Source organism: Phyllobates terribilis, unplaced genomic scaffold, assembly GCF_046119375.1.
Source record: "Phyllobates terribilis strain yellow unplaced genomic scaffold, ASM4611937v1 Scaffold_1__5_contigs__length_1240528914, whole genome shotgun sequence".
NCBI lineage: Eukaryota > Metazoa > Chordata > Amphibia > Anura > Dendrobatidae > Phyllobates > Phyllobates terribilis.
In genome coordinates this window covers 759,849,749-759,877,159 of record NW_027362761.1, presented here as the reverse complement: position 1 = coordinate 759,877,159, position 27,411 = coordinate 759,849,749, and the positions used below count along the sequence as shown (strand labels likewise).

Sequence of the window (27,411 nt, the reverse complement as noted above, 5' to 3'; positions counted from 1 at the left end):
ATGATCCCTCCTGCCTAAACTACAGATAGACAAAAAACCGACTGTCTTCCCCAAGGTCTTTCCCGCCTTATGAAAAACATATTATATAGCAAATATATAAACTATATGCATCTCCAGCACACCGCCATTGTCCAGATTCAAACTTGTATCTTGCAACAAGCAGTTAAATGCATTTGAAAAAGGACAGCAAATGATAAGTATAAACACATGCACAAAACATATATTCTGCATCTCTTCAGCTGTCTTTGAATTCCTGCACTCTTCTAGAATTCTCTTCAATCCAGTCCAGAGCTTCTTCTGGAGATTGCAGAAAGTGTACTCTACCCCAGTGGTCCCCAACCTTTTTTGCACCAGGGACCGGCTTGAAGCAAGATCATTTTTCCATGGCCCAGCAAGGAGGGGGTGGGGTGGGCGGGGCTTTGGTCATATGGGGGCGGGGTAATGGAGGGATTTGGAGTTTAGTGCATACTTATCATATAGTGTAGACCAGGTCCCCGCCAGGAGCTATGCCAGGAGCCGCATCACTGAGGCCCCATCACGCCCTGCAGCAGGACAGGGCAGCTGTCCTGACAGCTGCTGTTCAGCTGCATTTACTTCATCCCAGGGGCGGACACAGACTGTAGTTGGCCCCTGTGCAAGAAATTTTTGGGGGCCCCCCCCGCCCTTCATAAGGCAACAAAGTTATGTAAACATAACCCCCCCATGTGCATCTCTCATCCCCCTCCGTGCATCTCTCATCCCCCTCCGTGCATCGCTCATCCCCCTCCGTGCATCGCTCATCCCCCTCCGTGCATCGCTCATCCCCCTCCGTGCATCGCTCATCCCCCTCCGTGCATCGCTCATCCCCCTCCGTGCGCATCGCTCATCCCCCCTCCGTGCGCATCGCTCATCCCCCCTCCGTGCGCATCGCTCATCCCCCCTCCGTGCGCATCGCTCATCCCCCCTCCGTGCGCATCGCTCATCCCCCCTCCGTGCGCATCGCTCATCCCCCCTCCGTGCGCATCGCTCATCCCCCCTCCGTGCGCATCGCTCATCCCCCCTCCGTGCGCATCGCTCATCCCCCCTCCGTGCGCATCGCTCATCCCCCCTCCGTGCGCATCGCTCATCCCCCCTCCGTGCGCATCGCTCATCCCCCCTCCGTGCGCATCGCTCATCCCCCCTCCGTGCGCATCGCTCATCCCCCCTCCGTGCGCATCGCTCATCCCCCCTCCGTGCGCATCGCTCATCCCCCCTCCGTGCGCATCGCTCATCCCCCCTCCGTGCGCATCGCTCATCCCCCCTCCGTGCGCATCGCTCATCCCCCCTCCGTGCGCATCGCTCATCCCCCCTCCGTGCGCATCGCTCATCCCCCCTCCGTGCGCATCGCTCATCCCCCCTCCGTGCGCATCGCTCATCCCCCCTCCGTGCGCATCGCTCATCCCCCCTCCGTGCGCATCGCTCATCCCCCCCTCCGTGCGCATCGCTCATCCCCCCCCTCCGTGCGCATCGCTCATCCCCCCTCCGTGCGCATCGCTCATCCCCCCTCCGTGCGCATCGCTCATCCCCCCTCCGTGCGCATCGCTCATCCCCCCTCCGTGCGCATCGCTCATCCCCCCTCCGTGCGCATCGCTCATCCCCCCTCCGTGCGCATCGCTCATCCCCCCTCCGTGCGCATCGCTCATCCCCCCTCCGTGCGCATCGCTCATCCCCCCTCCGTGCGCATCGCTCATCCCCCCTCCGTGCGCATCGCTCATCCCCCCTCCGTGCGCATCGCTCATCCCCCCTCCGTGCGCATCGCTCATCCCCCCTCCGTGCGCATCGCTCATCCCCCCTCCGTGCGCATCGCTCATCCCCCCTCCGTGCGCATCGCTCATCCCCCCCTCCGTGCGCATCGCTCATCCCCCCCTCCGTGCGCATCGCTCATCCCCCCCTCCGTGCGCATCGCTCATCCCCCCCTCCGTGCGCATCGCTCATCCCCCCCTCCGTGCGCATCGCTCATCCCCCCCTCCGTGCGCATCGCTCATCTCTCCCCACTCCTAGTTAATTGTATTTAAAAAAAAAATAAAACTTGTTATACTTACCCCCATGCGATCCCTGCAGAATCCTGGCGCTCGTCCAAATCGCTGACACCAGGTTCCCCTGACTTCCGGCCATGTGACGGCGCCGTCACATGACCGGAAGTCAGGGGAATCATGAAGGTGCTGCCGCAGCAGCGCAGCGCTAAGATGTCCCGGACCCGGCGCTTAGCATGCGGCCGGGGGCCCCATGAGGAGAGAGACGCACAAGAGGGGGGCTCCGAGGGGGCTCCTACCGGCCGGGCCCCATACTGGAGTCAGGGCAGTCATGCCCTGATGGCGGCCCTGCTGGAGGCTGGAGGGGCCCCCTCTCCCCGCGGACCGGCTGAAAAACCCCAACGGCCTGGTCCTGGTCCGCGGACCGGCGGTTGGGGACCTCTGCTCTACCCAATGCAACCAGTCTCAGCTTGGCCGGATACATCATAGAATATGCAAGTCCCATGTCTCTCAATTTTTTTTCTTTACATCGCTGTAACTCATACGTAATTTTTGCACCATAGGTGAGTAGTCTGAGTAAAACGAGATATCTTGACCATCTATTGTTAACTCCTTAGTCTTTCTCGCCATACGCAGGATAGTGTCTGTCTCTATAATTTAAGATCCTAGCCAACATGGCTCGGGGAGCTGCTCCTGGAGGTGGGGTCTCAGTGGGACTCTGTGAGCTCGCTCTACAACAAAGTCTTTTGATAGTTTATCAGCTCCAAATTTTTCCAACAGCCAATTCTCAATAAATTCTGTAGGGTTTGATCCTTCTGCTTTTTCAGGGACCCCCACTATCCTGACATTACGTCTCAACCTGTTTTCCAAATCGTCGTTTTTAGCAATAACATCAGTTAATAGCTTGTCCTGCTTTTTTTGAGCAGCTTGTACAGATATTATGGTGTCCTCAGCCGTGCTCACTCTTTCCTCTACCTCTCCTGTGCGGCTTTCTGCATGGCAGCTTTAATATTAGTAATTTCTGCTTGCACACCAGTAACCTGCTTTGACAGCTTAGTAAGCGTTTGTTTGCAATACGACATCACAGTGAACACATCTTTCAATGTGGGTTCCCCCACATCAGGATTAACAGCAGACTCCACATTTTTGTCCTGCCCATCTTCTCCAGAGCCATCAGCCTCGCAGTCCACTGTACCTATTGTGCTCTCCTGATCCTCCATGTCATTTTCTGCCCCAGCCTCCCCCTCTGAGAGTCCAGCTTTATTATTACTTGCTTCCACCCTCGCAAACCGCTCCAGGCGTGCAGCAGCCGTCATCCTCCTGGAGCACGCTGTGTTCTCTGGCTGCCTCCTCCTGAGCTACGGCGCCATCTTGGCCCCTACCTCCTCTTCCAGAGCCTGGATCCCGCTGCCTGATGCGGGTCATTACGGCAGCCTTGCTTATCAGGAACGCTCCCCGGGGCGACAGGAGACCTTCCACCACGATCCAGCGGTACTTCAAAGGCTTTGCGGCGTCCTGGCTCAACGCACACAGCTACGGTCGGCGGGAGAGTTCCAGACCTCATCCTCTCACATCGCTGGCTAGGCCACGCCCCCCACTGTCTGACTACAGGTCACTATGAGGCTCCGCCGGCCGGGAGACCGCAACTCTTTCTCTGGGACAGTCCCAGCCTCTCAGTACCCGACAATTTAGAACAGAAAGAATAGAGCATCACACATAGATTAGATAGAAACATGTCAGTCACATATATAAGTACAGTGACAGTGTTGGTTACTGTACTTGTCATGTAGTGTTAAAATAAAGGATTTATAAAAAAAAATTGGCGTGGGGTTCCCTGTAATTTTAGACTCTAGCGGAGGTTAAGCAGACAGCTGGGGCAGATATTTGAAGCCTGGGAAGAGGGTAATACCCACAGAGCTTCCCAGGCTACTAATATCAACCCCCAGCTGAATACCTAGCCTTTACTAGCTATTAAAATGGGGGGCCCCCCCCCAAAAAAAGACATGGGGGTCCCCCCTATTTTAATAGCTAGCAAAGGCTAGGCAGACAGCTGGGGGCTGATATTAATAGCCCAGGAAGGTGCCATGAATATTGGCCCCCTCCCAGGCTAGAAACACCAGCCGTCAGCCGCCCCAAAAATTCTGGCACTTAACCTCGCTCTTCCCACTGCCCTGTAGCGGTGGCAGTGGGGTAATAGGGCTGGGGTTGATGTCCGCTTATAATGCCAGCTGACATCAAGCCCAGGTTAGTAATGGAGAGGCGTCTATAAGACACCCCCATTACTAACCCCATAGTCAAAGTTACAAAAAACCACAAACGCCCAGAATAAAGTCCTTTAATTGAAATAAACACACAATTCTTTAATGTTCTAAATTAAACCATACTTACCGTCACGCCCATTCCAGCTGAAGCCAACGATCTCCTGCAATAAAAGTAAAATAATAAACCAACCTCATCCTTACCTTTCCATGGTTCCCAGGACGGCTTCAGCTCTGCTACATTCACATGACAGGCTGGACCGTAGCTGAAAGCTGCCATCCAGCTTGCCATGCCGCAGACACTGAAGCGCAGGCATGATTGCGCTCCTCAGTGTCTGGCTGTGACGGCATCCAGATAAACAGAGTTCATGTCCAATGAACTCAGCTCACCTCATGCACGTCACTGACAGCGTGGGAGAATTCTCCTGCGCTTGCCGTGAGCGCAGGAGAATTCTCCCACGCTGTCAGTGACGTGCATGAGGCGAGCTGAGTTCATTGCGCTCCTCAGGGTCTCTGAAGGCTGACAAGCTGGATGGCAGCGCTCAGCTGCGATCCAGCCTGTCATCTCAATGCCATCCCAGCGTGGGAGAATTCTCCCATGCTGTCAGTGACGTTCATGAGGTGAGCTGAGTTCATTGGACATGAACTCGGCTCATCTGGATGCCGTCACAGCGAGACACTGAGGAGTGCAAGCATGCCTGCGCTTCTCAGTGTCTGCGGCATGGCAAGCTGGATGGCAGCTTTCGGCTGCGATCCAGCCTGTCATGTGAATATAGCAGAGCTGAAGCCGTCCTGGGAACCATGGAAAGGTAAGGATGAGGTTGGTTTATTTTACTTTTATTGCAGGAGATCGTTGGCTTCAGCTGGAATGGGCGTGACTGTAAGTATGGTTTAATTTAGAACATTAAAGGAATGTGTGTTGATTTCAATTAAAGGACTTTATTCTGGGTGTTTGTGTTTTTTTTTTTTTAACTTTGACTATGGGGTTAGTAATGGGGGTGTCTTATAGACTCCTCTCCATTACTAACCTGGGCTTTGTCAGCTGGCATAAGCGGACATCAACCCCAACCCTATAACCCCACTGCCACCGCTACAGGGCAGTGGGAAGAGCGAGGCGAAGTGCCAGAATTGGCACATCCTATGGATGCGCCATTTCTGGGGCGGCTGACGCCTAGGGTGTTTCTAGCCTGGGAGGGGGCCAATATTCATGGCACCCTTCCTGGACTATTAATATCAGCCCCCAGCTGTCTGCTTAGCCTTTGCTAGCTATTAAAATAGGGGGGACCCCACATCATTTTTTGGGGGGTAAAAGGCTGGGTATTCAGCTGGGGGCTGATATTAGTAGCCTGGGAAGCTCCGTGGGTATTACCCCCTTCCCAGGCTTCAAACATCTGCCCCAGCCGTCTGCTTAACCTCCACTAGAGACTAAAATTACGGGGAACCCCACTCCAATTGTTTTTTTTTTTTAATAAATCCTTTATTTTAACACTAAATAACAAGTACAGTAACCAATACTGTCACTATACTTGGATATTTTATATGTGTGACTGACATGTTTCTATGTAATCTATGTGTGATGCTCTATTCTTTCTGTTCTAAATTGTCGGGTACCGCTGCTGAATTGCCGGCCGGCTTTTTTAAAGAGACTGATGCATGAAAACACTATTTATTTTTTTAAAATAAATCCTTTAACACTAAATGACAAGTACAGTAACCAGCACTGTCACTGTACTTCTTATAAATGTGACTGACATGTTTCTATCTCATTTGTGTGATGCTCTATTCTTTCTGTTCTAAATTGTCCGGTACCGGTGAATGCCGCTGATGAATGGCCGGCCAGCTTTTTTTTTAAAGAGAAGGGTGCATGAAAATCGGAGGGCACTAGTGTGTTCCAAGTGCCCTGCTATGTTTTTCATGCACCCTCCTATATACCCTGCCTGCTTGTCTGCCTATATATTCTGCCTGCCTGACGTTTAATTGAGCACTGTTCCCATCGATTTGGGCAATTTTTGACCTTCTGCAGACCGCCGCGGAGGGGGACTGCCAGAAAAATGCTCGCGTTTCCCATAGACTTAAATTGGGCTCGATGCTCGGGTCGAGCACCCGAGTATTCCAATGTGCTCGACCCAAGCTTCGAGCACCCGAGCATTTTAGTGCTCGCTCATCACTAGTCGGCACCAATCGCAGCACAGCCTCACCAAGCTCCTGCTCTAAGGTGCCAGAGAGGCGTAAGGGGCCTGGTGCTGTGGTAACCTCCTGCAGCCCCATGCCACAGGATCTCATTGTGCTGGGTGGGGGAGGGGAGTGGCACAAGCCACCGGTCAGATCCACACCTGCAAGAGAGATGTCACTCACAGCTATGCGCAGCTCCACTAATCCATGTCCATAGCAGCACACTCCCGCCCCCCACCTGCTGTGCTGGCCCTAGGTGTTGGAGTCAGGCTGACATCTGTGCATGAGGTGTTACTGTCTAGATCTCCTCTCATCTCCAGACGTAAACCAGCTCTATCTGCCCTGTATAAGTTCCCATTGCAGTAAACTGTGGGTGACTTGGTTTCAGCTGCATGTCAGCATATGGCGCATGGTCACTAGAAAAGCACCAAATACAACAAAAGGTATTCATTTAGCTTTATTATGCTTTTTAAAGCCGCAGCGTTCCTCTGCTACTTGAACCCTTTAGAGATTGGTCAATCTCTAAAATAGTTTAGAGATTGCAATAGTTATGTGTCGCAGGGTATTAGACCTGTCTGTTGCACTGGAAGGAGGCCTGATGGATCACATAGTGGGGGAGCTGATTGGGTGAGGGATCCCTCTCATGGATTGTGGTATCTAGGGGGTTAAACTGCCAGGGACCAGCCCTGGCTGCTTAACTGACTGCCAAATGCCTGCAGTAACAGAGTTCCCAGCAGTGATCGTAGGGGTACAGGCAGCTCTTGTGCCTGCATAATCACCATGATGTAACTGTAAATCATAAGGCAGAAACACCTTGACCATTTATGAAGTACATGTATGTGACATGTTGGGGGGGGGGGGGCATGGCCCTTTGAGCCCTCTTTTTGTCCAGGCTGATGTTCTTTGCACTTGGCTTTGCAATATTTTGCATACATTTTTCCTTCTTTCCACCATGTCTTAGAAGGTTCTTCCCTGTTCAATGAGTAGCAAACTTGTGAACAGTTTGCACTGTTGAAGCCAGGATGTCAATAAAGGTCTTTAAAGGGAGCAAGATTTTTAGACCCTGCTTGGTAATTCTTTCCTACTCGGGCTTTTCCTTGTTATATAGTTCAGTGTTCTGTTCTTTTCCAGTCCTTTTGGTGTTGCTGAGCTTTTCACCAATTTGATTTACTTTGACAGATCTGTAGGATAAGTGATCAATTTAAAAAAAAAAAAAACTGATTTAAAGCCTAAAAATCAACTTTAGTTCTGTGGGTGCGAAATACATAACATGAATCTATGTGACAGCCCTGGTCTCATACCAATATGAAGCATAGTCTGACTTGGACCCCAACAAGCTATCTTCTGTAATTGCAGGTTTTGTTTCAGCAGACCTTTTTTGTACATACGTCTTGTGCTGGTAAACTTATTTGCATATATTCCAGACCCAATGCTCAGGGCATGTCCTATTGTTAACGCTTCAGCCCTGTTTTTTTTTTTTGGGGGGGGGGGGGTTTAAATTGATCTACATACTGTACATGGATCAATGAAACTGTATGGGCCTGAGAACCTAAAAGGACAGCACGCATACATGCATCAAAGTAATCTGGAATAAAATGTTATGGGTGCATTCAGTTGCACATATTTTGCAAATGTTGATTTGGGGCTGGAATTATTTCATTGTTTTAATTAAATAACCAGATCAAGAATTTGTGCAAAAGTTTTTTTTGTTTCTATATATTGCACCACATGACCTTGTGCAGTGAGCCTTGGACCTATTGGACCTGGTGTGTCACATTACTACAAATTAAACTTTAGGTGCTCTGACTGATAATATCTGGTTTCTTTTATCTTTCGCTGATCTTTTATGATAAAGTTTACATACTATAGTGTGCACCTTTGTGATGTTTTATTACGGTTTTCAAATACTTAAGGCTGTTTTCAGAGTTCTTGTGCAGTGTTCACTTAAAGAGATTATCCAGGACTCTAGATAGACACACACAAATGGGCAGATGGCTGCTTCCTACCTGTTCACGGTGCTGATCTGCCAGCACAAAGCAGTCATAGACTGCTTCTGGCAGTGATTCAGCAGTGACTTCTCTTCCACTTTGCTTTGTTGACAGGGCGTGACTACCAACTCCCTCCCTGCTGCCTAACTCTGGGGATCCATCAATCCCCAAACACCTGCTGTCACTCCTCCATCGACGGAGCAGCCTGAGAGTTGCTCTGATTTGAATCGCAGTCAATGACCACTTTGCACCAGGTAGAACTAACAGGTAGTCGGCCACTATCTGCCTGTATTTTTGGGTTAGGCCCTTAGTTAAACTATATCCAGGGTTTTTGGTTGTTTTTTTTTTTAATGCATGCTCCAACGGATATCCTGGTGCATATGTTCAATGAATTGCAAGGCCCCCATTCCCTGTAGGAAGAGTGCCCAAATGGCCTTTTATGGCGTGTGTTTGACAATTCAGATATTTTTAAGGCTTATGCCTAAGGACATCATACGGGTCTGTAAATCTTTTGAGTTGTAGAGTCTTCATAGGGCATCCATGGACTTGCAGTGGGTACAGAAAGTATTCAGACCCCTTGAAAATTTTCACTTTGTTTCATTGCAGCCATTTGGTAAATTCTAAAGTTCATTTTTTTTTTTCTCATTAATGTACACTCTGCACCCCATCTTGACTGAAAAAAAAAAAAAAAAAAAAACGTAGAAATGTTTGCAAATTAAAGAAACTGAAATATCACATGGTCATAAGTATTCAGACCCTTTGCTCAGACGCTCATATTTAAGTCACATGCTGTCCATTTCCTTGTGATCCTCCTTGAGATGGTTCTACTCCTTCATTGGAGTTCAGCTGTGGTTAATTAAACGGATAGGACTTGATTGGAAAGACACACACCTATCTATATAAGACCTCACAGCGCATGTCAGACCAAATGAGCATCATGAGCTCAAAGGAACTACCCAAGGAGCTCAGACAGAATTGTGTCAAAGCACAGATCTGCCCAAGGTTACAAAAGAATGTCTGCATTACTCAAGGTTCCTAAGAGCAGTGGCCTCCATAATCCTTAAATGGAAGAAGTTTGGGACAACCAGAAGTCTTCCTAGACCTGGCAGTCCAGCCAAACTGGGCAATCATGGGAGAAGAGCCTTGGTGAGAGAGGTAAAGAAGAACCCCAAAATCACTGTGGCTGAGATGCAGTAGGGAGATGAGAGAAATTTCCTCAAAGTCCCTGCAGCCCTCCACCAGTCAGGCCTTTATGGCAGAGTGGCCCGACGGAAGCCTCTCCTCAGTGCAAGACATATGAAAGCCGCATAGTTTTCTCAAAAACTCATGAAGGACTCACAGAATGAGAAATAAGATTCTCTGGTCTGATGAAACGAAGATATCGCTTAGGATTATCACCAAAAAGTTCTATGTGTGGAGAAAACCAGGCACTGCTCATCACCTGCCCAATACAATCCCAACAGTGAAACATGGTGGTGGCAGCATCATGCTATGGGGGTGTTTTTCAGTTGCAGGGACAGGACGACTGGTTGCAATTGAAGGGCACATGAATGTGGCCAAGTACACCGATATCCTGGAGGAAAACCTCTTCCAGAATGCTCTGGACCTCAGACTTGGCCGAAGGTTCACTTTCCACCAAGACAGACCCTAAGCACACAGCTAAAATCACAAAGGAGTTGCTTCAGAACAATTCTTGACTGGCCCAGCCAGAGCCCTGACCTAAACCCATTTGAGCATCTCTGGAAAGACCTGAAAATGGCTGTCCACCAACATTCACCATCCAACCTGACGGAATTGGAGAGGATCTGCAAGGAAGAATGGCAGAGGATGCCCAAATCCAGGTGTGAAAAACTTGTTGCATCATTCCCAAGAAGACTCATGGCTGTACTAGCTCAAAAGGGTGCTTCTACTCAATACTGAGCAAAGGCTCTGAATACTTAGAAAAACTGAAATATCATGATCCTTTTTTAATAAATTTGCACCCAATCTTGACTGCAAAAATTCTGCATTTTGTTTTTTTTTTGTTTTTGTTTTTTCTCTCCAGAGTGTACATAAATGGGGGGAAAAATGAGCTTTTTAGAATTTTACCAAATGGCTGCAATGAAACAAGGAGTGAAAAATTTAAAGGGGTCTGAATACTTTCCGTACCCACTGTATATGAAGTTCCATTATACCTCCTATATGCCTCTGACTTCATTCCATACAAATCTAGCAAAGTGGGCAATGCTCCATGAGTTCCGCAGCTTTTCATTTTTTTTTCTCTCCTTCCCTGTCTAATTTCAACAAATAAGGGCTGTAGTTTTAAGTTCTAGAACTTTCCAATATACATGGTCTCGATAAACTCACTTGCTGCCGTAGAGCCTTTCCATTAGTTCAGACTGCTGTAGACTCTCGTCTATGAGAATTGGGCTGATTATGCAGCTATTTTCTTACACTCCACTCTCCTCCGGCATACACTGTCCGAGGGGGCAAAAATCTGATGTCCACGTCCCCATAGAATAATATTGAATGAAATATTCTCATTGACTACTTTGTTCTGTACAAAGTTGAATGTGCGGACAACAAAATCACACAAAAATCAATGGAAATCAAATTTATTAACCAATGGAGGCCTGGATTTGGAGTCCCCCCAAAATTAAAGGGGGAAAAACACACTACAGGCTGATCCAACTTTGATGTACTGTCCTTTAAAACAAGTCAAAATGAGGCTCCGTATTTGTGTGTGTAGGAGACCTCCACGTGCCTGTATGACCTCCCTACAATTCCTGGGCATGCTCCTGATGAGGTTGCGGATGGTCTCCTGTGGGACCTCCTCCCAGACCTGGACTAAAGCATCCGCCAACTCCTGGACAGTCTGTGGTGCAACGTGACGTTGGTGGATGGAGCGAGACCTGATGTCCCAGATGTGCTCAATCGGATTAAGGTCTGGGGAATGGGCGGGCCAGTCCATAGCTTCAATGTCTTCATCTTGCAGGAACTGCTGACACACTCCAGCCACATGAGGTCTGGCAGTGTCCTGCATTAGGAGGAACCCAGGGCCAACCGCACCAGCATATGGTCTCACAAGGGGTTTGAGGATCTCCTTTCGGTACCTCATGGCAGTCAAGCTACCTCTGGCGAGCACATGGAGGGCTGTGCGGCCCTCCAAAGAAATGCCACCCCACACCATTACTGACCCACTGCCAAACTGGTCATGCTGAAAGATGTTGCACGCAGCAGATTGCTCTCCACAGCGTCTTCAGACTGTCACGTCTGTCACATGTGCTCAGTGTGAACTTGCTTTCATCTGTGAAGAGCACAGGGCGCAAGTGGCGACTTTACCATTCCTGGTGTTCTGTGGCAAATGCCAAGCGTCCTGCACGGTGTTGGGCTGTGAGCACAACGCCCATTTGTGGACGTCGGGCCCTCATGGAGTTGGTTTCTAACAGTTTGTGCAGACACGTGCGTGCACATTTGTGGCCTGCTGGAGGTCATTTTGCAGGGCTCTGGCAGTGCTCCTCCTGTTCCTCCTTGCAACAGGTAGCGGTCCTGCTGCTGGGTTGTTGCCCTCCTACGGCCTCCTCCATGTCTCCTGGTGTACTGGCCTGTCTCCTGGTAGCACCTCCAGCCTCTGGACACTACGCTGACATGGCAAACCTTTTTGCCACCGCTCGCACTGATGTGCCATCCTGGATGAGCTGCACTACCTGAGCAACTTCTGTGGGTTGTAGAGTCCATCTCATGCTACTACGAGTGTGAAAGCACAACCAACATTCAAAAGTAACCAAAACATCAGCCAGAAAGCATTGGTACGGCGATGTGGTCCCCCACCTGCAGAACCACTCTTTTATTGAGTGTGTCTTGGAATAGACAATAGATGGAAATTATTGGCAATTATCATTTGCACAACAGCATGTGAAATAGATTTTCAATCAGTGTTGCTTCCCAAGTGGACAGTTTGATTTCACAGAAGTTTGATTTACATGGAGTTATATTCTGTTTAAGGCTATGTGCCCACGATGCAGAAATGCTCAGGATTTTTTCCTGAGCGTTTCTGCATCTCCCTGGCAGAAAAAAAACACATGTGGATTGTACATGCATTTTCCTGCCAGGGACATGCGGAAATGGAGCGTTATTCACTGACATTTCCGCATGCGGATTGACAAGCGCTTTCCAAGCGATTAGCATCACTTGGAAAGTGCTTGTGACAACTAGGTCACACTATATACAGTTATATGAAAAAGTTTGGGCACCCCTATTAATCTTAAGCTTAATGTTTTATAAAAATTGGTGTTTTTGCAACAGCTATTTCAGTTTGATATATGTAATAACTGTTGGACACAGTAACGTTTCTGCCTTGAAATGAGGTTTATTGTACTAACAGAAAATGTGCAATCTGCATTCAAACAAAATTTGACAGGTGCATAAGTATGGGCACCCTTATCATTTTCTTGTTTTAAATACTCCTACCTACTTTTTACTGACTTACTAAAGCACTTTTTTTGGTTTTGTAACCTCATTGAGCTTTGAACTTCATAGCCAGGTGTATGCAATCATGAGAAAAGCTACTTAAAGTGGCCACTTGCAAGTTGTTCTCCTGTTTGAATCTCCTCTGAAGAGTGGCATCACGGGCTCCTCAAAACAACTGTCAAATGATCTGAAAACAAAGATTATTCAACATAGTTGTTCAGGGGAAGGATACAAAAAGCTGTCTCAGTGATTTAACCTGTCAGTTTCCACTGTGAGGAACATAGTAAGGAAATGGAAGAACACAGGGACAGTTCTTGTTAAGGCCAGAAGTGGCAGGCCAAGAAAAACATCAGAAAGGCAGAGAAGAAGAATGGGGAGATCCGTCAAGGACAATCCTCAGACCACCTCCAGAGAGCTGCAGCATCAACTTGCTGCAGATGGTGTCACTGTGCATCGGTCAACTATACAACGCACTTTGCACAAGGAGAAGCTGTATGGGAGAGTGATGCGAAAGAAGCCGTTTCTGCAAGCACGCCACCAACAGTCGGCTGAGGTATGCAAAAGCATATTTGGAGAAGCCAATTTCTTTTTGGAAGAAGGTCCTGTGGACTGATGAAACCAAGATTGAGTTGTTTGGTCATACAAAAAGGCGTTATGCATGGCGGCAAAAAAACACAGCATTCCAAGAAAAACACTTGCTACCCACAGTAAAATTTGGTGGAGGTTCCATCATGCTTTGGGGCTGTGTGGCCAATGCCGGCACCGGGAATCTTGTTAAAGTTGAGGGACGCATGGATTCCACTCAGTATCCGCAGATTCTTGACAATAATGTTCAAGAATCAGTGATAAAGTTGAAGTTACGCAGGGGATGGATCTTTCAGCAAGACAATGATCCAAAACACCGCTCCAAATCTACTCAGGCATTCATGCAGAGGAATAATTACAATGTTCTGGAATGGCCATCCCAGTCCCCAGACCTGAATATCATTGAACATCTGTGGGATCATTTGAAGAGGGCTGTCCATGCTCGGCGACCATCAAACTTAACTGAACTGGAATTGTTTTGTAAAGAGGAATGGTCAAAAATACCTTCATCCAGGATCCAGGAACTCATTAAAAGCTACAGGAAGCGACTAGAGGCTGTTATTTTTGCAAAAGGAGGATCTACTAAATATTAATGTCACTTTTCTGGTGAGGTGCCCATACTTATGCATCTGTCAAATTTTGTTTGAATGCAGATTGCACATTTTCTGTTAGTACAATAAACCTCATTTCAAGGCAGAAACATTACTGTGTCCAACAGTTATTACATATATCAAACTGAAATAGCTGTTGCAAAAAGACCAATTTTTATAAAACATTAAGCTTAAGATTAATAGGGGTGCCCAAACTTTTTCATATAACTGTAAATCTATGCAAACAGCATGGATTTATTTAGTGTGACCCGAGAGAGTGCTTAAAAATAAAAATAAATAAATATATACTTACCCTCCTATGGCCCCCGCTGGCTTGTTTCGCTCGGTCCCGGCTGCCGGCAGCAGTGGATTGAAAGACCTGCCGACGTCAGCGTCGCGTGACCTGTCACATGACTCTGACGTCAGCGCAGGTACTTCAATCCACTGCAAAGTGCCGGGAAGCAAGTAGGAGCGCTGCGCGGGCCGTCAGAAGGCAAGTATACATTTATTTTTTAATTTTTTTATTTTTACAGATTTTTTAATGGTACCTGGGTGTGGATGAGACTCTCCTCTCATCTACACCCAGGTACCATCCGCACATTAGAACGCTTGGATTACGCATCTACATATACAGTGATGTGTAATCCATGCAGTCTAATGCAAGTCAATGGCGGCGAAGACGCAGCACTTCCGCAAAATAATTGGTAGTGCTGTGTTTTTTTCCGCAATGATAATCCGCAGCGGAAATTTCCGCAGCATGTGCACAGCACATGCGGATTATCATTGGGGAACATTGCTGCCCTTCTACCGTGCGTTATTAATGCGTTTCTGCGGCGTTTATTTTTGAGCAGTGTATAATTCCCCCCCCTTCTAAGTCTGTCTGCCTGCCTGCAAAGAGAGAGAGAGCGCAAAGCCCAATAGGGTTACACCTCTAGACATAGATAATAATAGTAAAATGGTGGTTCTCGCCTGGTTGGGTTGTGTGAGGACACAACTACCATAACATATAAAAGGCAGCTGCAGCGGATCTCCAATAGGTGTCCCACAGGACCAGAATAAATCCAAAGGCGGTGAAGGTAGAGATATACGTCCGCGCCGCTGAAAAATCCTCAAATCAGGAAAATATAGGGAACATATAATAAAATCCTTGTTTATTGGTAAATGCCTACGTGGTTCTGGGTGTTCCACACCCCCTCATCAGGGCACCAACAGATATATCAATGTATGCACTGAAACACTCCATTTATATACAGACATAAAGTGAAGAAAAAAAAAGTGTTCAAAAAGGAAGAGCAGAAAAAAACAACATAACCTTTGCACCTGAGGCCGTGTGCAAAAAACTTTCAACAAAACTTTATCAATGAGTGTCACCAATATAAAATGTGAGTATAAAAAACATGTATTAAGACACGTATTACAAATGTAGTGTAGAGATGTATAAATGATCAATATACAGGATAGTCAAATGGAGTAAATACATGAAAGGAATATTGCTTACTAATAAGTAAGCGTTCAATTAGGTAAGAACGATTAAAAAAAAAAATATATATATATATATATATATATATATCTCATTAAAATCTCTAATGAGAATTCACCCATCAGCTGTAGTTCCATAAAGGGAGATAGAAAACGAAGGAACAAAATAAAAATAAAAAGTACCCCCATGTAAAAAATAGCCCGTAATAACCTCTATCAGCGGAGGAATGGTACAAGGAACAGGTTATCTGACCTATATCATGTAGTGACATAGAGACCTAGTGTGTAGTAATAGGACCCAAAGAAAACGCTGCAATGTAGTGCAAAGGCTGTGGCACAGATAAAGGAGATGCACAAACAGGTAGTGAATCACCTGACGTGCGGCGGCGTAGAAGGAAAGAGGTGTGTGATTGTAGCAACCAGCAGAGCGCTACGATGTGGGTTTGAGTTGTACTGCTCCAAAAAGGAAACCCTAAAAGAGGGAATATTTATAATAGCGTGCAGGATTTTAGAGGAACACTGTGTCAGTAAAAACTATGATAAATGTAAAAACACAGATTTGTGTATATGTATATATATATATAAAAACTTCAGAGACATCATTCAGACCAAAGGGCTTAAGAGTATTCAGTCTGTAAATCCAATAAATTTCCTTTCTGTTTAGTTCTTGGAGTCTATTAGGATAATTCTCGGGAATTTGATCAATAGGGCTGATCTTTAGACTTAAAAAATCTTTATTATGCACCATTGTGCAATGTCTAGAAAGACCTTGTTTAAGAACATTATGCCTATGGGAGTTGAGGCGTAGGTGGAGAGGCTGTATCGTTCTCCCCACATATTGTTTATTACAACTGCATTCTATTAGATGGATAACAAAAGTAGAATTGCAGGTGAGATTTATTGATCTCAAAAATCTCCATATTAGTCTGATTGAAAGTGACTAAGACCATGTGTAATACTTTTACAACATAGACCAGTTTTGTTGCCACATTTATATATAAATGGAGTGTTTCAGTGCATACATTGATATATCTGTTGGTGCCCTGATGAAGGGGTGTGGAACACCCAGAAACGCGTAGGCATTTAACAATAAACAAGGATTTTATTATGTTCCCTATATGTTCCTGATTTGAGGAGTTTTCAGCGGCGTGGACGTATATCTCTACCTTCACCGCCTTTGGATTTATGTCTGTGTGTTAACATGCCAACCTACCATCGCCTATTCTGGGATCCAGCGCCGACCTGCTTGTGTTATCAGTGATGTCGCTGCTCTTCAGACTGCGACTCACTCAATGGTTTATTCGTGAGTAGGAAGTCTTTCTACACTGTGTTCCAAATTATTATGCAAATAATATTTTCTCAGATTTTCCCAAATTACCTATATGAATTGCAGTCATTGTAATTTTCCAGTCAAATAACTATTAGAGTACAATTGAAAGGTTTTTGTACAAACTGCCTATGATAACAGGATATTTTTAAAAAAATAAACTCAAACTGCACTCAATGCATGTTCCAAATTATTATGCACAGCAGAGTTTTCAACCTTTTCATTTTAATTACGAACAAAAAAATGGTCATTTTTGAAATTATAAGCATTAGCAGGTTATTAAAAACTGAAATCAAACAGTTTTCAACTCAAAACTTTATTCTAGGTGATGTTACACTTGCACATAGGACCCCTTGTTCGAAAGAAGCTTCTGAACTCTCTCGTCCATTGAATTTATCAGGTTTTGGATGGTTTCTGCTTCAATTGTTTTGCATGAGGACAGAATACCCTCCCAGAGCTGTTGCTTAGATGTGAACTGCCTCCCGCCATCATAGACACTCCTTTTGATGATGCTCCAGAGGTTCTCAATGGGGTTGAGGTCAGGGGAGCATGGGTGCCACACCATAAGTTTGTCCCCTTTTATGCCCATAGCAGCCAGAGATGCAGATGTGTTATGTGCAGCATGAGACTGGGCATTATCATGCATGAAATGATCTCGATGGTCCAGAAGCGCTGCGTTTTCGCCACCATTGGCTTGCATTAAAATGCGCCAATTCGGCAAGACTGCATCTGTACTTGCGTGATTGGTGCGTTCTAATGTGCCGATGGTACCCGGATGTGGAGGACAGGAGACTCTCCTCCACACCCAGGTACCATTAAAAGCTGTAAAAAAAAAAAAAAAAAAAAAGATTATATTCACCTTCCAACGGCCCCCGGACTCCTTCCCTGTGCTTGCCGGCACATTGCGAAGGACTGAAGGACCTGCGCTGACGTCAGTCGTGTGACGGCAGGACTTTTAGTACAGCGGACCGCGATCTGCCGGCAGCCAGCACAGGAGCGCAGCAAGATAGCGCGGGTCATCGGAAGGTAAGTATAGGTTTATTTTTTTATTTTTAACCATTCTCTCGGGTCACACTATATAAATCCATGCCAGTTGTATGGATTTATATAGTGTGACCAAGTTGTCAAGCACTTTCCAAGTGATGCTAAAATCGCTTGGAAAGCGCTTGTCAATCCACATGCGGAAATGCAAGTGAAGAACGCTTCACTTCCGCTTGTCCCTGGCAGGAAAACGCATGTACAATCCGCATGTACAATCTGTATGCGTTTTTTTTCTGCCAGGGAGATGCAGAAACGCTCAGGAAAAATCCTGAGCATTTCTGCATCGTGGGCACATAGCCTTACACACACTACTACATGCACAAATATTCAGAATTTGTAAAAAATCTTCTTCCTGGGAATGCTCCTGTTAAGATTGCTACATCCAATAGGTGTCACAAGAGCCTAACTTCCTCTCTGCAGGGGCTATTTGCTTTAGTAATTTGTGTTCTTTTATTGATAGCATTTTTGCTTTTTACATTATATATTTTTTACTTTTTGAATTGTGGAATGGACAAATGTAGGGCAAGTTTTATCAATTTCAAATGCTTCAATTTTATGTATATTGGACGATGCCATTCACTTTGACACCTAAGAACTTTGAACAGAAGCTCATGTGATGTGATATTACCTAATAGATAGAAATCTATACATATGGACTTCTCTTTCTGGTGAGCCTGTGACAGATTTTTGTCCAGAGCAGTTACCGATTTAATCTGCAGAGTTTGTGAGGAAGGGATGGGTGCTGCAATCTGAATCCGTTAAGACCACCACAGATTGACTACATACAGCGTAACAATCTATGTTGTAGCTATAGATTACTGCACTGCCCTAATGAAGCTAAAGAAGCATTCAAACAGCATCAAGGCAAAGGCACTAAAGAAATAACAGGTAAAAATCTATAGATCCTGACTTGCCAGTTATAAAGCTAAAAATATTCTAAATTGAGTTTCTCTGATTTTTAGAAAACCCTTGTTTCCTGGCAGAATGTATGTCCTTTTTGCTCTTCCTCCATGGGTCCAGTGTCAGTTATGGTCTGCTGAACTGACGTCACGTCTACTATTCTGCAGCAAATAACTGAACTTCGCTATTTGGCACAGCTATTGAGCTCAGTTTGCAGCACTGACGTCATGCCGACAGCACTGCAACCAAACCGTGATCTCGGCAGCTCATGCCATCTACTTGGGCAGAGCTGCTGAGCTTGGTAATTGACTGCAGCATTGTTACTGTCTGCAGCACTAATGTCACATTGACAGGCAGTGGCAGAGATTGTGCGTTACTCGCCCTTCCCAGGGTACAGTGCACTTTTTTTTATTTGATTTAGATTGGTGGCTCTAAAAGCCCTGACCCTACTCTTGTACTAACCTGCTGCTGTCTTCACCTTTGATCACTGACGCTCCCTTCGGTCTCTGGCAGTTTGTGACATTCTGGGTTGTTCCAGTGTTTCATGGAGCGAGCTTGAAGTCACAACACAAAGTTTGAGAGCCCCGCTCTGGATCTTATAGACTTGCATTGAGGGCTTGTGACGTAACTTCTGACTTCCGGCCAATCAGAAGTTGCGGTCACAAGATGGCTCGGCGGGATCGGAGCTGCACTGAAAAAAGGTGAAGATGCCGGTGGGTGAGTAGTTTGGGGTTATTGACCTTGCGCTAGAAGCACCACTTTTCTCAGCAACGGCTTGAAGATCTGACTAGGAAAACTAGATATGAGACTAGTTTCACACCGCCCTAGCTTGCTTTTCCAAACAGCACTGCAGTTGATTGACAGGTCTCATCACATGGAAAACCTGCTAGCATAGCACATACAACATGTGACATACTGTGCAATATATGAAAGGTCCAAGATCCGCCAAAATAAACCAATAAATAGAAAAAAAAATGGTAATATTTATCATTAATATATTAATCTTTTATATTTATTGGTATACTTTAATTGGCTTGTTATACCTTTCATATATTGCACAGATTTTCTTGGCGCTTTAGACAGCATAGAAAATACAGCTTAGGACATACTAAGATAAGCCAATTAAAGTATACCAATAATATTAAAACAATAATGTATATAATTGACATTAACAAAGTGAGTACTACAATAAAAGTCTAAAAAGAAGGTAAGTGGTAACCCCATGCGTATTGTCTACCTCTTGACTTAGCCCTGAAATCACGTTCTTATCAGCACTTTTTGATTGTGGCTATAAAAGACATGCTGATTAGCCGATAACTTATCCCTGAAGTCACATGTCTGACGATACACATGGGGTTACCACTTGCCTTCTCTTGTGGCAGCCCTTCTTGGCTTTTTTTGTAGCACTCACTTTGGTAATATTTATTTTATATATTCATCTATTGGCATAGTCTTGTCAGTCACACCTGGCATAGTGCTGGGCAGCACCAGACCAGTCTAGTCTCTGCTTATGGTTCCTGGCCAGATCTTAAAACTGTATTTTCTCTGAAAAAACTGTAGCATTTCACTCGTGCAGCCAGGCTAAGATTCCTGCTGCCATTCATGCCTGTGGTTTGGGCAGCATAAATTGTCTGGCTGATTCCCTTTCAAGCTCCGATGCACATTAGACTAACATCGACTGAATCCAGATATTGGTGGGCTTGGCCAACAGACTACCATATGAATGGGTGCCCCACACTGATGTCAGATGAGATGAGGATCTAGCATTTCTGATTTTAGTCAGCCAATCTTCTTTTTTTTTTTTTTTTTTCTACCACCCATTACTTCCATTGGGTGAAAAATGCTGAAAGTGACATGCTCTATTCTGCTAAGCACAAAATACTGATAAAATTTATTTATACAGCACCAACATATTCCGCAGCACTTTACAATTAAGTAGGGACATATACAGACAATATAAACAATAGAATGTATCATATTTCAACAGTTAGGCTATGTGCCCACAATGCAGAAATGCTCCGGATTTTTCCTGAGCATTTCCTCATCTCCCCTGGCAGAAAAAACACATGCGGATTGTACGTGCGGATTGTACGTGTGGATTGTACATGCGTTTTTCCTGCCAGGGACATGTGGATATGAAGCGTTCTTCACTTGTCAATCCGCATGCGGAAATACAAGCGCTTTCCAAGCTATTTTAGCATCACCTGGAAAAGTGCTTGACAACTTGGTCACACTATATAAATCCATGCAAACGGCATGCATTTATATAGGGTGACCGTAAAAGAATGGTACCCGGGTTTGGAGAAGAGACTCTCCTTCCCGGACCCGGGTGCCATAGTACCTGTGTTTTTTAAAAAAAAAAAAAAAAAAAAACATCAAACGCTGACATGCAATCCATGGCCTAAGTTCTCTTGAATCAGGGCCATTAGAGTTCATGCTTCCTTAAGCACTTAAATGTTCACAACCCCTTTAGGGAGTTAAGGCCACCATACACATTAGACAAGTTGTCCAAACCAGTAGATATCAGTGGGACGTGCCAAGATTCAGAGATAGTATATTGGGGCCTCATGACTCCCTCCCATGTCGTATATTGGGGCCTCATGACTCCCTCCCATGTCGTATATTGGGGCCTCATGACTCCCTCAACCATTCCCTCCCATGACATAAACTATCATGGAAGTTTTAATTTCAATTCAATCCTTGTTTTTAGGGAAGATAAATGGAGTAATCCAATTTTTTTATTTTTTTTTCTCAATGGGGTGAAAGGAGAAATCTGCTGCTGAGACTTATGCTTTTGTGTTTTGTAGAAATGGCTGTATCGTGTAAGGTGGCAGAAGGCTATAGGTGCCAGTACACTTCAGAGAGCAGTCAACTAAATACTCAAAGCGAGAAGAAAAAGCTGCTGCCTGATGCCTCTTTGTAAAGTTTCAATTTAATAACTAATATAGATATCTGTGAATTTTTCTATGAGTATAGGTAGTGTCTACCTAACCTCCACACTTTAGGATTATTCTACTACGCCATCCTGGACCTGTTGGCAGTGAGTTTATAGTCTCTTCTGGACTGGAACCACGCCTCTGCACTTGATGATTTCTCCCACTGCCGTTGGGGCATTAATATCTAGATGGGACATGAAATGCAAGTTAAAGGGCTATTCCCATCTTAAAGATCTAATAATTAATAATGAGCTACATTTCCAATTGAATGCATTTGATATTACACCACAACATACTGAGATAGGATCTTTGAGATGGCAGTACCCCTTTTTAAGGGTGGCTGCTGGTGGGCTGCAGCCGGTACTTGATGCCGCCTCTAGATGTGGATGCCTCAGGACCGGCAGGGGAAACGGTACCCTCCCAGGATTATGTAGTTAGTGATGCAGTCCAATGTCCCACCCCAGGATTTTGCAGTTGTATTCCGTAAACATGTCTCTTATGATTATGGAGTTGGTGAGGCAATAAATTGGCCTATTTTTTCCCCCTCTAGTCCAGGATGTTGTAGTTGGTGAAACAATCAATCAAAAAGTTGTTCAGTTAACTAAGGAAATGACTTGCACCCACAATTGAGAAATTGGAGGCTGTCCCCTTATCCGTTCCTGTCTATGCCACAAACAACACAATGTAACAGAGGGATGCGGTCTCCCTACAGCTGCTGCAGAGGCTGAAGGCTATCGGTCAGAACTGGTAGTGTAGAGAAATGCTAATCTTCTTACCTCTGGCTGCCTTGCGGTCCCTCTCCTATCCGAATCCCTCCCCTTCCAGAAAATGCTGGTTTTGCAATGAAGTCCGATGTGAAGGGGTATAGTGTATGTATGTTATATTTATCACACCTCCCTCTACACTGAATTTCACTGGAACTTTAGTGCCTATGTCTAGTGCCAAATACAAGCCTTCATGGAATGTGTTTAGTAGATTTAATGGAAAGGTGTGGTATGATGCAGCTGAAATCACCTTGCTACACAACACTACATCCAGCCAAGGGACCTGCCTCGGACTACTTTTTATTTGTAGCAATGCATGTTAGTTTCGGCAGGGGACTGTACAGTTTGGTTGACTTGTCTAAATTTGAATTGTGTAGCCTGTAGTTTAGGCAACATGAATCTGGCTACAGATTTTCGAATGTTGCTCATGACGTGCCCCCTGGGCTGTGGGGTACTCGGTGCCGGGCCGGTCGTTTGGGAAGATGTCACAGTGGCGGTGACCCGGTCCGTGACCCAGGGTGGTCAATCAAAAGGGGTTATTTACAGGGGATTAATAAAGTTCTAAATATATATAGTTCGTGACACCACCTGTGGTATGCGGCTATGTGGAGCCGCCACTGCTGTGCAGAACCTCTGGAGCTGATGTTAGTGCAACAAGGTTGGTTCAGCTCTCCACAGGCAGAGCTTAGCTCCAGAGCAATGTAGAGATTTTGTAGATGTTATAGGTGATGCTGGGCGTTGTAGTGCGGGGTTTGATGGCGCAGCAATAATCACAGAGACAATGGGGTGCAGTCCTCAGTGTCCTTACTCACGGTTGTTGCAGTCCAAGTTACAGGTACCAGTGTAACGTCTCTCGTCGTGCTGCGCTTACTCAGGGAGGGGTTCGGGCAACCCTCAGATATCTCCGGAGTACTTGGCGGGACCCCCTTCTGTGTGTCCTCTCTGTGGCTGGCTGTTTCCCTGCACCTCATACCTAGTGTCCCAATCCGGTACCTGCGGGCCTTGTCGGGCGACGTCTGTTCCGTCCCCTGGGTCCTCTATAGCTACCTTCTTGGTGAGACTGATATGGACTGTTGGCTACAGGACTTGAAATACTGCAGCCTCCGGTTTCTAGTTGAGTCATAAAGTCCTCTGTTAGTTGAGGGACCGGTCTCCTTTGTGTGGCTTGACCCCTCCACCTCCTGGCAGATTAATAATAATAATAATAATAATATTATTAATTTATATAGCGCCATTGATTCCATGGCGCTGTACATAAGAAAGGGGTTACATACCAAATACAGATATCACTTACAGTAAACAAACTAACATTGATGGAACAGTACGGAGGGAAGAGGACCCTGCCCTTGCGGGCTTACATTCTACAGGAAAGGGGCAGAGACAGTAGGTCGAGGGATTGCAGAAGTTCCGGTGTTGTTGGTTGAGGTGGCAGCAAGCAAGGTCATGGCAGGCTGTAAGCTTGTTTGAAGAGATGGGTTTTCAGGTTCTGTCTGAAGGATCCAGGTGTGGTGGATAATCTGATGTGTTGAGGCACAGAATTCCATAGGACGGGGGATATTCGGGAGAAGTCTTGGAGGCGATTGCGTGAGGAACGAATGTGTGGAGGAGAGAAGGAGGTCTTGAGAGGAACGGAGGTTACATGAAGGAATATATCGGGAGATTAGTTCAGAGATGTACGGAGGAGAGAGGTTGTAGATAGCTTTGTAGGTCAGTGTTAGTAGTTTGAACTGGATACGCTGGGGGAATGGGAGCCAATGAAGGGATTTGCAAAGGGGGGTAGCAGAGGAGTAGCGAGGTGAGAGATGAACAAGTCGTGCAGCAGGGTTGAGGATGGACTGGAGGGGTGCGAGAGTGCTAGCTGGTAGGCCACAGAGGAGGATGTTGCAGTAGTCGAGGCGGGAGATGATGAGGGCATGCACAAGCAGTTTAGTAGGTTGAGGAAAGGACGAATTCTGGAAATATTTTTGAGGTGGCGAGAGCTTGGATGTGGGGTTTGAAGGACCGGGCAGAGTCAAGGGTTACTCCGAGGCAGCGGATTGTCGGTACAGGGGAAAGAGTAATGTCATTTATTGTGATAGAGACATCAGGTGGGAAAGATAAGCGAGATGGGGCAAAGATAATGAGTTCAGATTCGGGCATACAGGTGGCCTCCAGCACTGCCCATGCCCCTGGGGTCCCTTCCTCATTCCTGGAGCCCTTCTTGCTCCTCTCCTTCTCTCTTCAGTCCTGGGCCTCTCCTCAGACCCTCTGCCTGAGCAGAGCTCCTGCAGAGCCCTGCTCCACTCGTCTCACTGTAGACTGTTTTCACTCACTGCTCACTGTTCTGACTGGACTGGCTGTCTAAACAAGATGTCTTCTCTATTTATACCTTCCTTCCATATGCTCCCCTAAGCTACTTCATCCACCCACACCCACTACATAGCTCCTCCCAACAGTTAGGGACCTGGGACTGTGCTCTCCCTTAGGAGCAAGCTCGCCTACCCCCACTGCGGGTATGTGTTGGATGCAGGGGTTAGGGTCCCGAGCTGTACTCCCTCCTTACCTGAGAGTGAGATACCACACCTCTGGGTGAGATGCAGTACCTCTGTGGCGACCGAACCCTCAGGGACGCCACACTCAAACATCACATGGCAGTCCGTCAGGTAAACTATAGATAGACGTTTGTCAAGTCCACCAAAATTGAGATTAATTGAAATTGCCAAAGAACCACTGTTTTGAGATGCATGGGTAATGGGGTTCTTTTTTGGAGGTGAATTTAATTACTGTAAGTGTAAATACTTCTTTGCATGGAATAGCTCTACCAACCACCCTGTATATGTGGGATTGGTAGACTTGCAGTTGACTTCTTGATGCCTGATGTTTAGAGGTTTATATATTAACCACCTTATTTTCTTCTAGGTAAAGTCTCTTCATCGTCAATACAGGACACACCCCAGGTCGACAGCACCGATGAAATCTGTACAGTAGATGCCTGAATTCCAGAAATGCGTCACTACGTTTACTTGTATTTTGCACAAAAAAAATAACGAAACATATTTCCAAGCCCTGACATCCTGCCACTGATTTTATAGTTCTTGCATATATATATATATACATATATATATAAATTTTTTTTTTTTTTTATAGTAAAAATGACGTGCTAAAATTACAAGTTATTGCCAATCTACAGAAAAGGTGATTACTTACTGATGGCAGGGGTTCTGAGCACCCAATTGATCTTTCAATCCGTGACACTACACCCATTCCTGAAGAGTTGCAGTCGAGCACAGTCTTGGATTGTCCGATATAGCGAAGGCTTGCACTTGCCAGTCCTATAACTATGCATGGAGCCGCTGTGCACATGCTCGGCCCCTTCACACCAGTCGCTCTTATGGATAGGCGAAAAACTTTAATCTTTAGTACAGTCTCTTTAATTGTGTAACATGAAAGCTGCACGGGACACAGATGCACATGTAAATTGATAACCTTGACAAAGAAATTATAAAATAAAGTTATTTTACAGTTGTCTTTTGTGGACATGATTAAATGCAGTGAGGAGGGTTTGTGTATTTTGGTGGTTTGTTTTCCTTTTTCATGCTTGGGCTCAATGGCTTTGAACAGAAGTATAGTTTAGGGTTATTGGTTCAGTTCCAAAGGTAAGTGGCTGTTATAACTGCAGCAGAAATGTTATCAGAATAATCAGGGTACCACACCAGAGAAAGGGTTTTCCTGTTTGTGATGTTGCTAATGTACATACTTGTGACACTGCAAAAAACAAATCTAAGCACTCTTGCTCTATAGTGTAAGGCCAATGTTTAGGTCAATGATTTCAGTTTTGGCAAATACACTGGGAAGTATCTCTTTCAGCTTACTTGCTAAATTTTAGTAGTTGCATTACATTAGCTTAAAGCGCACCTGTCAGCAGGATTGTGCTCAGTAAACTACATACACGGTCAGGTGGGGACATTACACTGATTAATATGATACCTTGGTTGATGAAACCCGTCCTGTGCTTCTTGTGTAACTTTTTATTTTCAGTTTGGAGATAATGATATGCTCGTGCTTTGAGGTGGCCTGTGGGGGGCGCTCTATTTGGCGCTCTGCTTACATATTCATCTGTATGCTCTTAGGACAGCTCACTGTGCCTTCACTGACCTGCCTCCTATTTTACCTAACCCCACCCTACTAGATGCATTATGTAAAATAGGAGGCAGGTCAGTGAAGGCACAGTGAGCTGTCCTAAGAGCATACAGATGAATAAGTAAGCAGAGCACCATATAGAGCCCACCCCACAGGCTGCCCCGAAGTACAGGCATATCTCCAAACAAAGTAAAGATTACACACAAACCACTGGAGAGATTTCATCAACCAAGGTATAATATTAATCAGTGTAATGTCACCCACCTGACAGTGTATGTAGTTTTACTGAGCACAAGCCTGCTGAAACGTGCGCTTTAATGGAGACTAAAATGTCCTCTGCATTCTGATGTATGCCAGCAAGACTATGTGTATTAACTTGTGTAGTAGCGCTTTTTTTTTTATAAACTAGGCATTGTGTAGAAAAACAAAGTTGGTGACCAATTCCACCACTCAGGAGGAATCAACAGGCATTACATAGCAAAATAGTGAAGAGTGTTTAAAAAAGGCTGCCGATGAACAGGCAAAATGCTTGTTGATCTGGTTAAATCTCTTATGCAGCATGAATGATTGTTCTTGGCAGTGTAAACAGAACTCGCGCTGCTGAGAATGTAGTATAGATCGCTCAGTGTGCGTTGTATACTTTGTCTGCCTGTGTAAACAGGCATTCATAGAAAATGTTAAACCTGTAAGAGGTGGAGATTGGGCTAAAACGGTCATAAGGGTGACGGATTCTGGAATTTTATATACCAGATATCCCAATGGGATGAACTTCCTTTCAGACCTTCCTACATTTTAAGTTTCATTACCATAGT

General features: G+C 45.6%; 1 protein-coding gene across 1 annotated transcript in view; it reads left to right on the top strand.

Annotated features, from left to right (window-relative positions):
* MFSD12 (major facilitator superfamily domain containing 12) overlaps positions 1 to 25,984 on the top strand; it is an 87,112-nt gene extending 61,128 nt beyond the window's left edge. The window contains exon 10 of the mRNA XM_073655191.1: positions 25,379 to 25,984. Within this exon, the coding sequence (XP_073511292.1) occupies positions 25,379 to 25,455 (77 nt within the window). The 3' untranslated portion in view covers positions 25,456 to 25,984. The remainder of the gene's footprint in view (positions 1 to 25,378) is intronic.
* Positions 25,985 to 27,411: the final 1,427 nt, after the last annotated feature.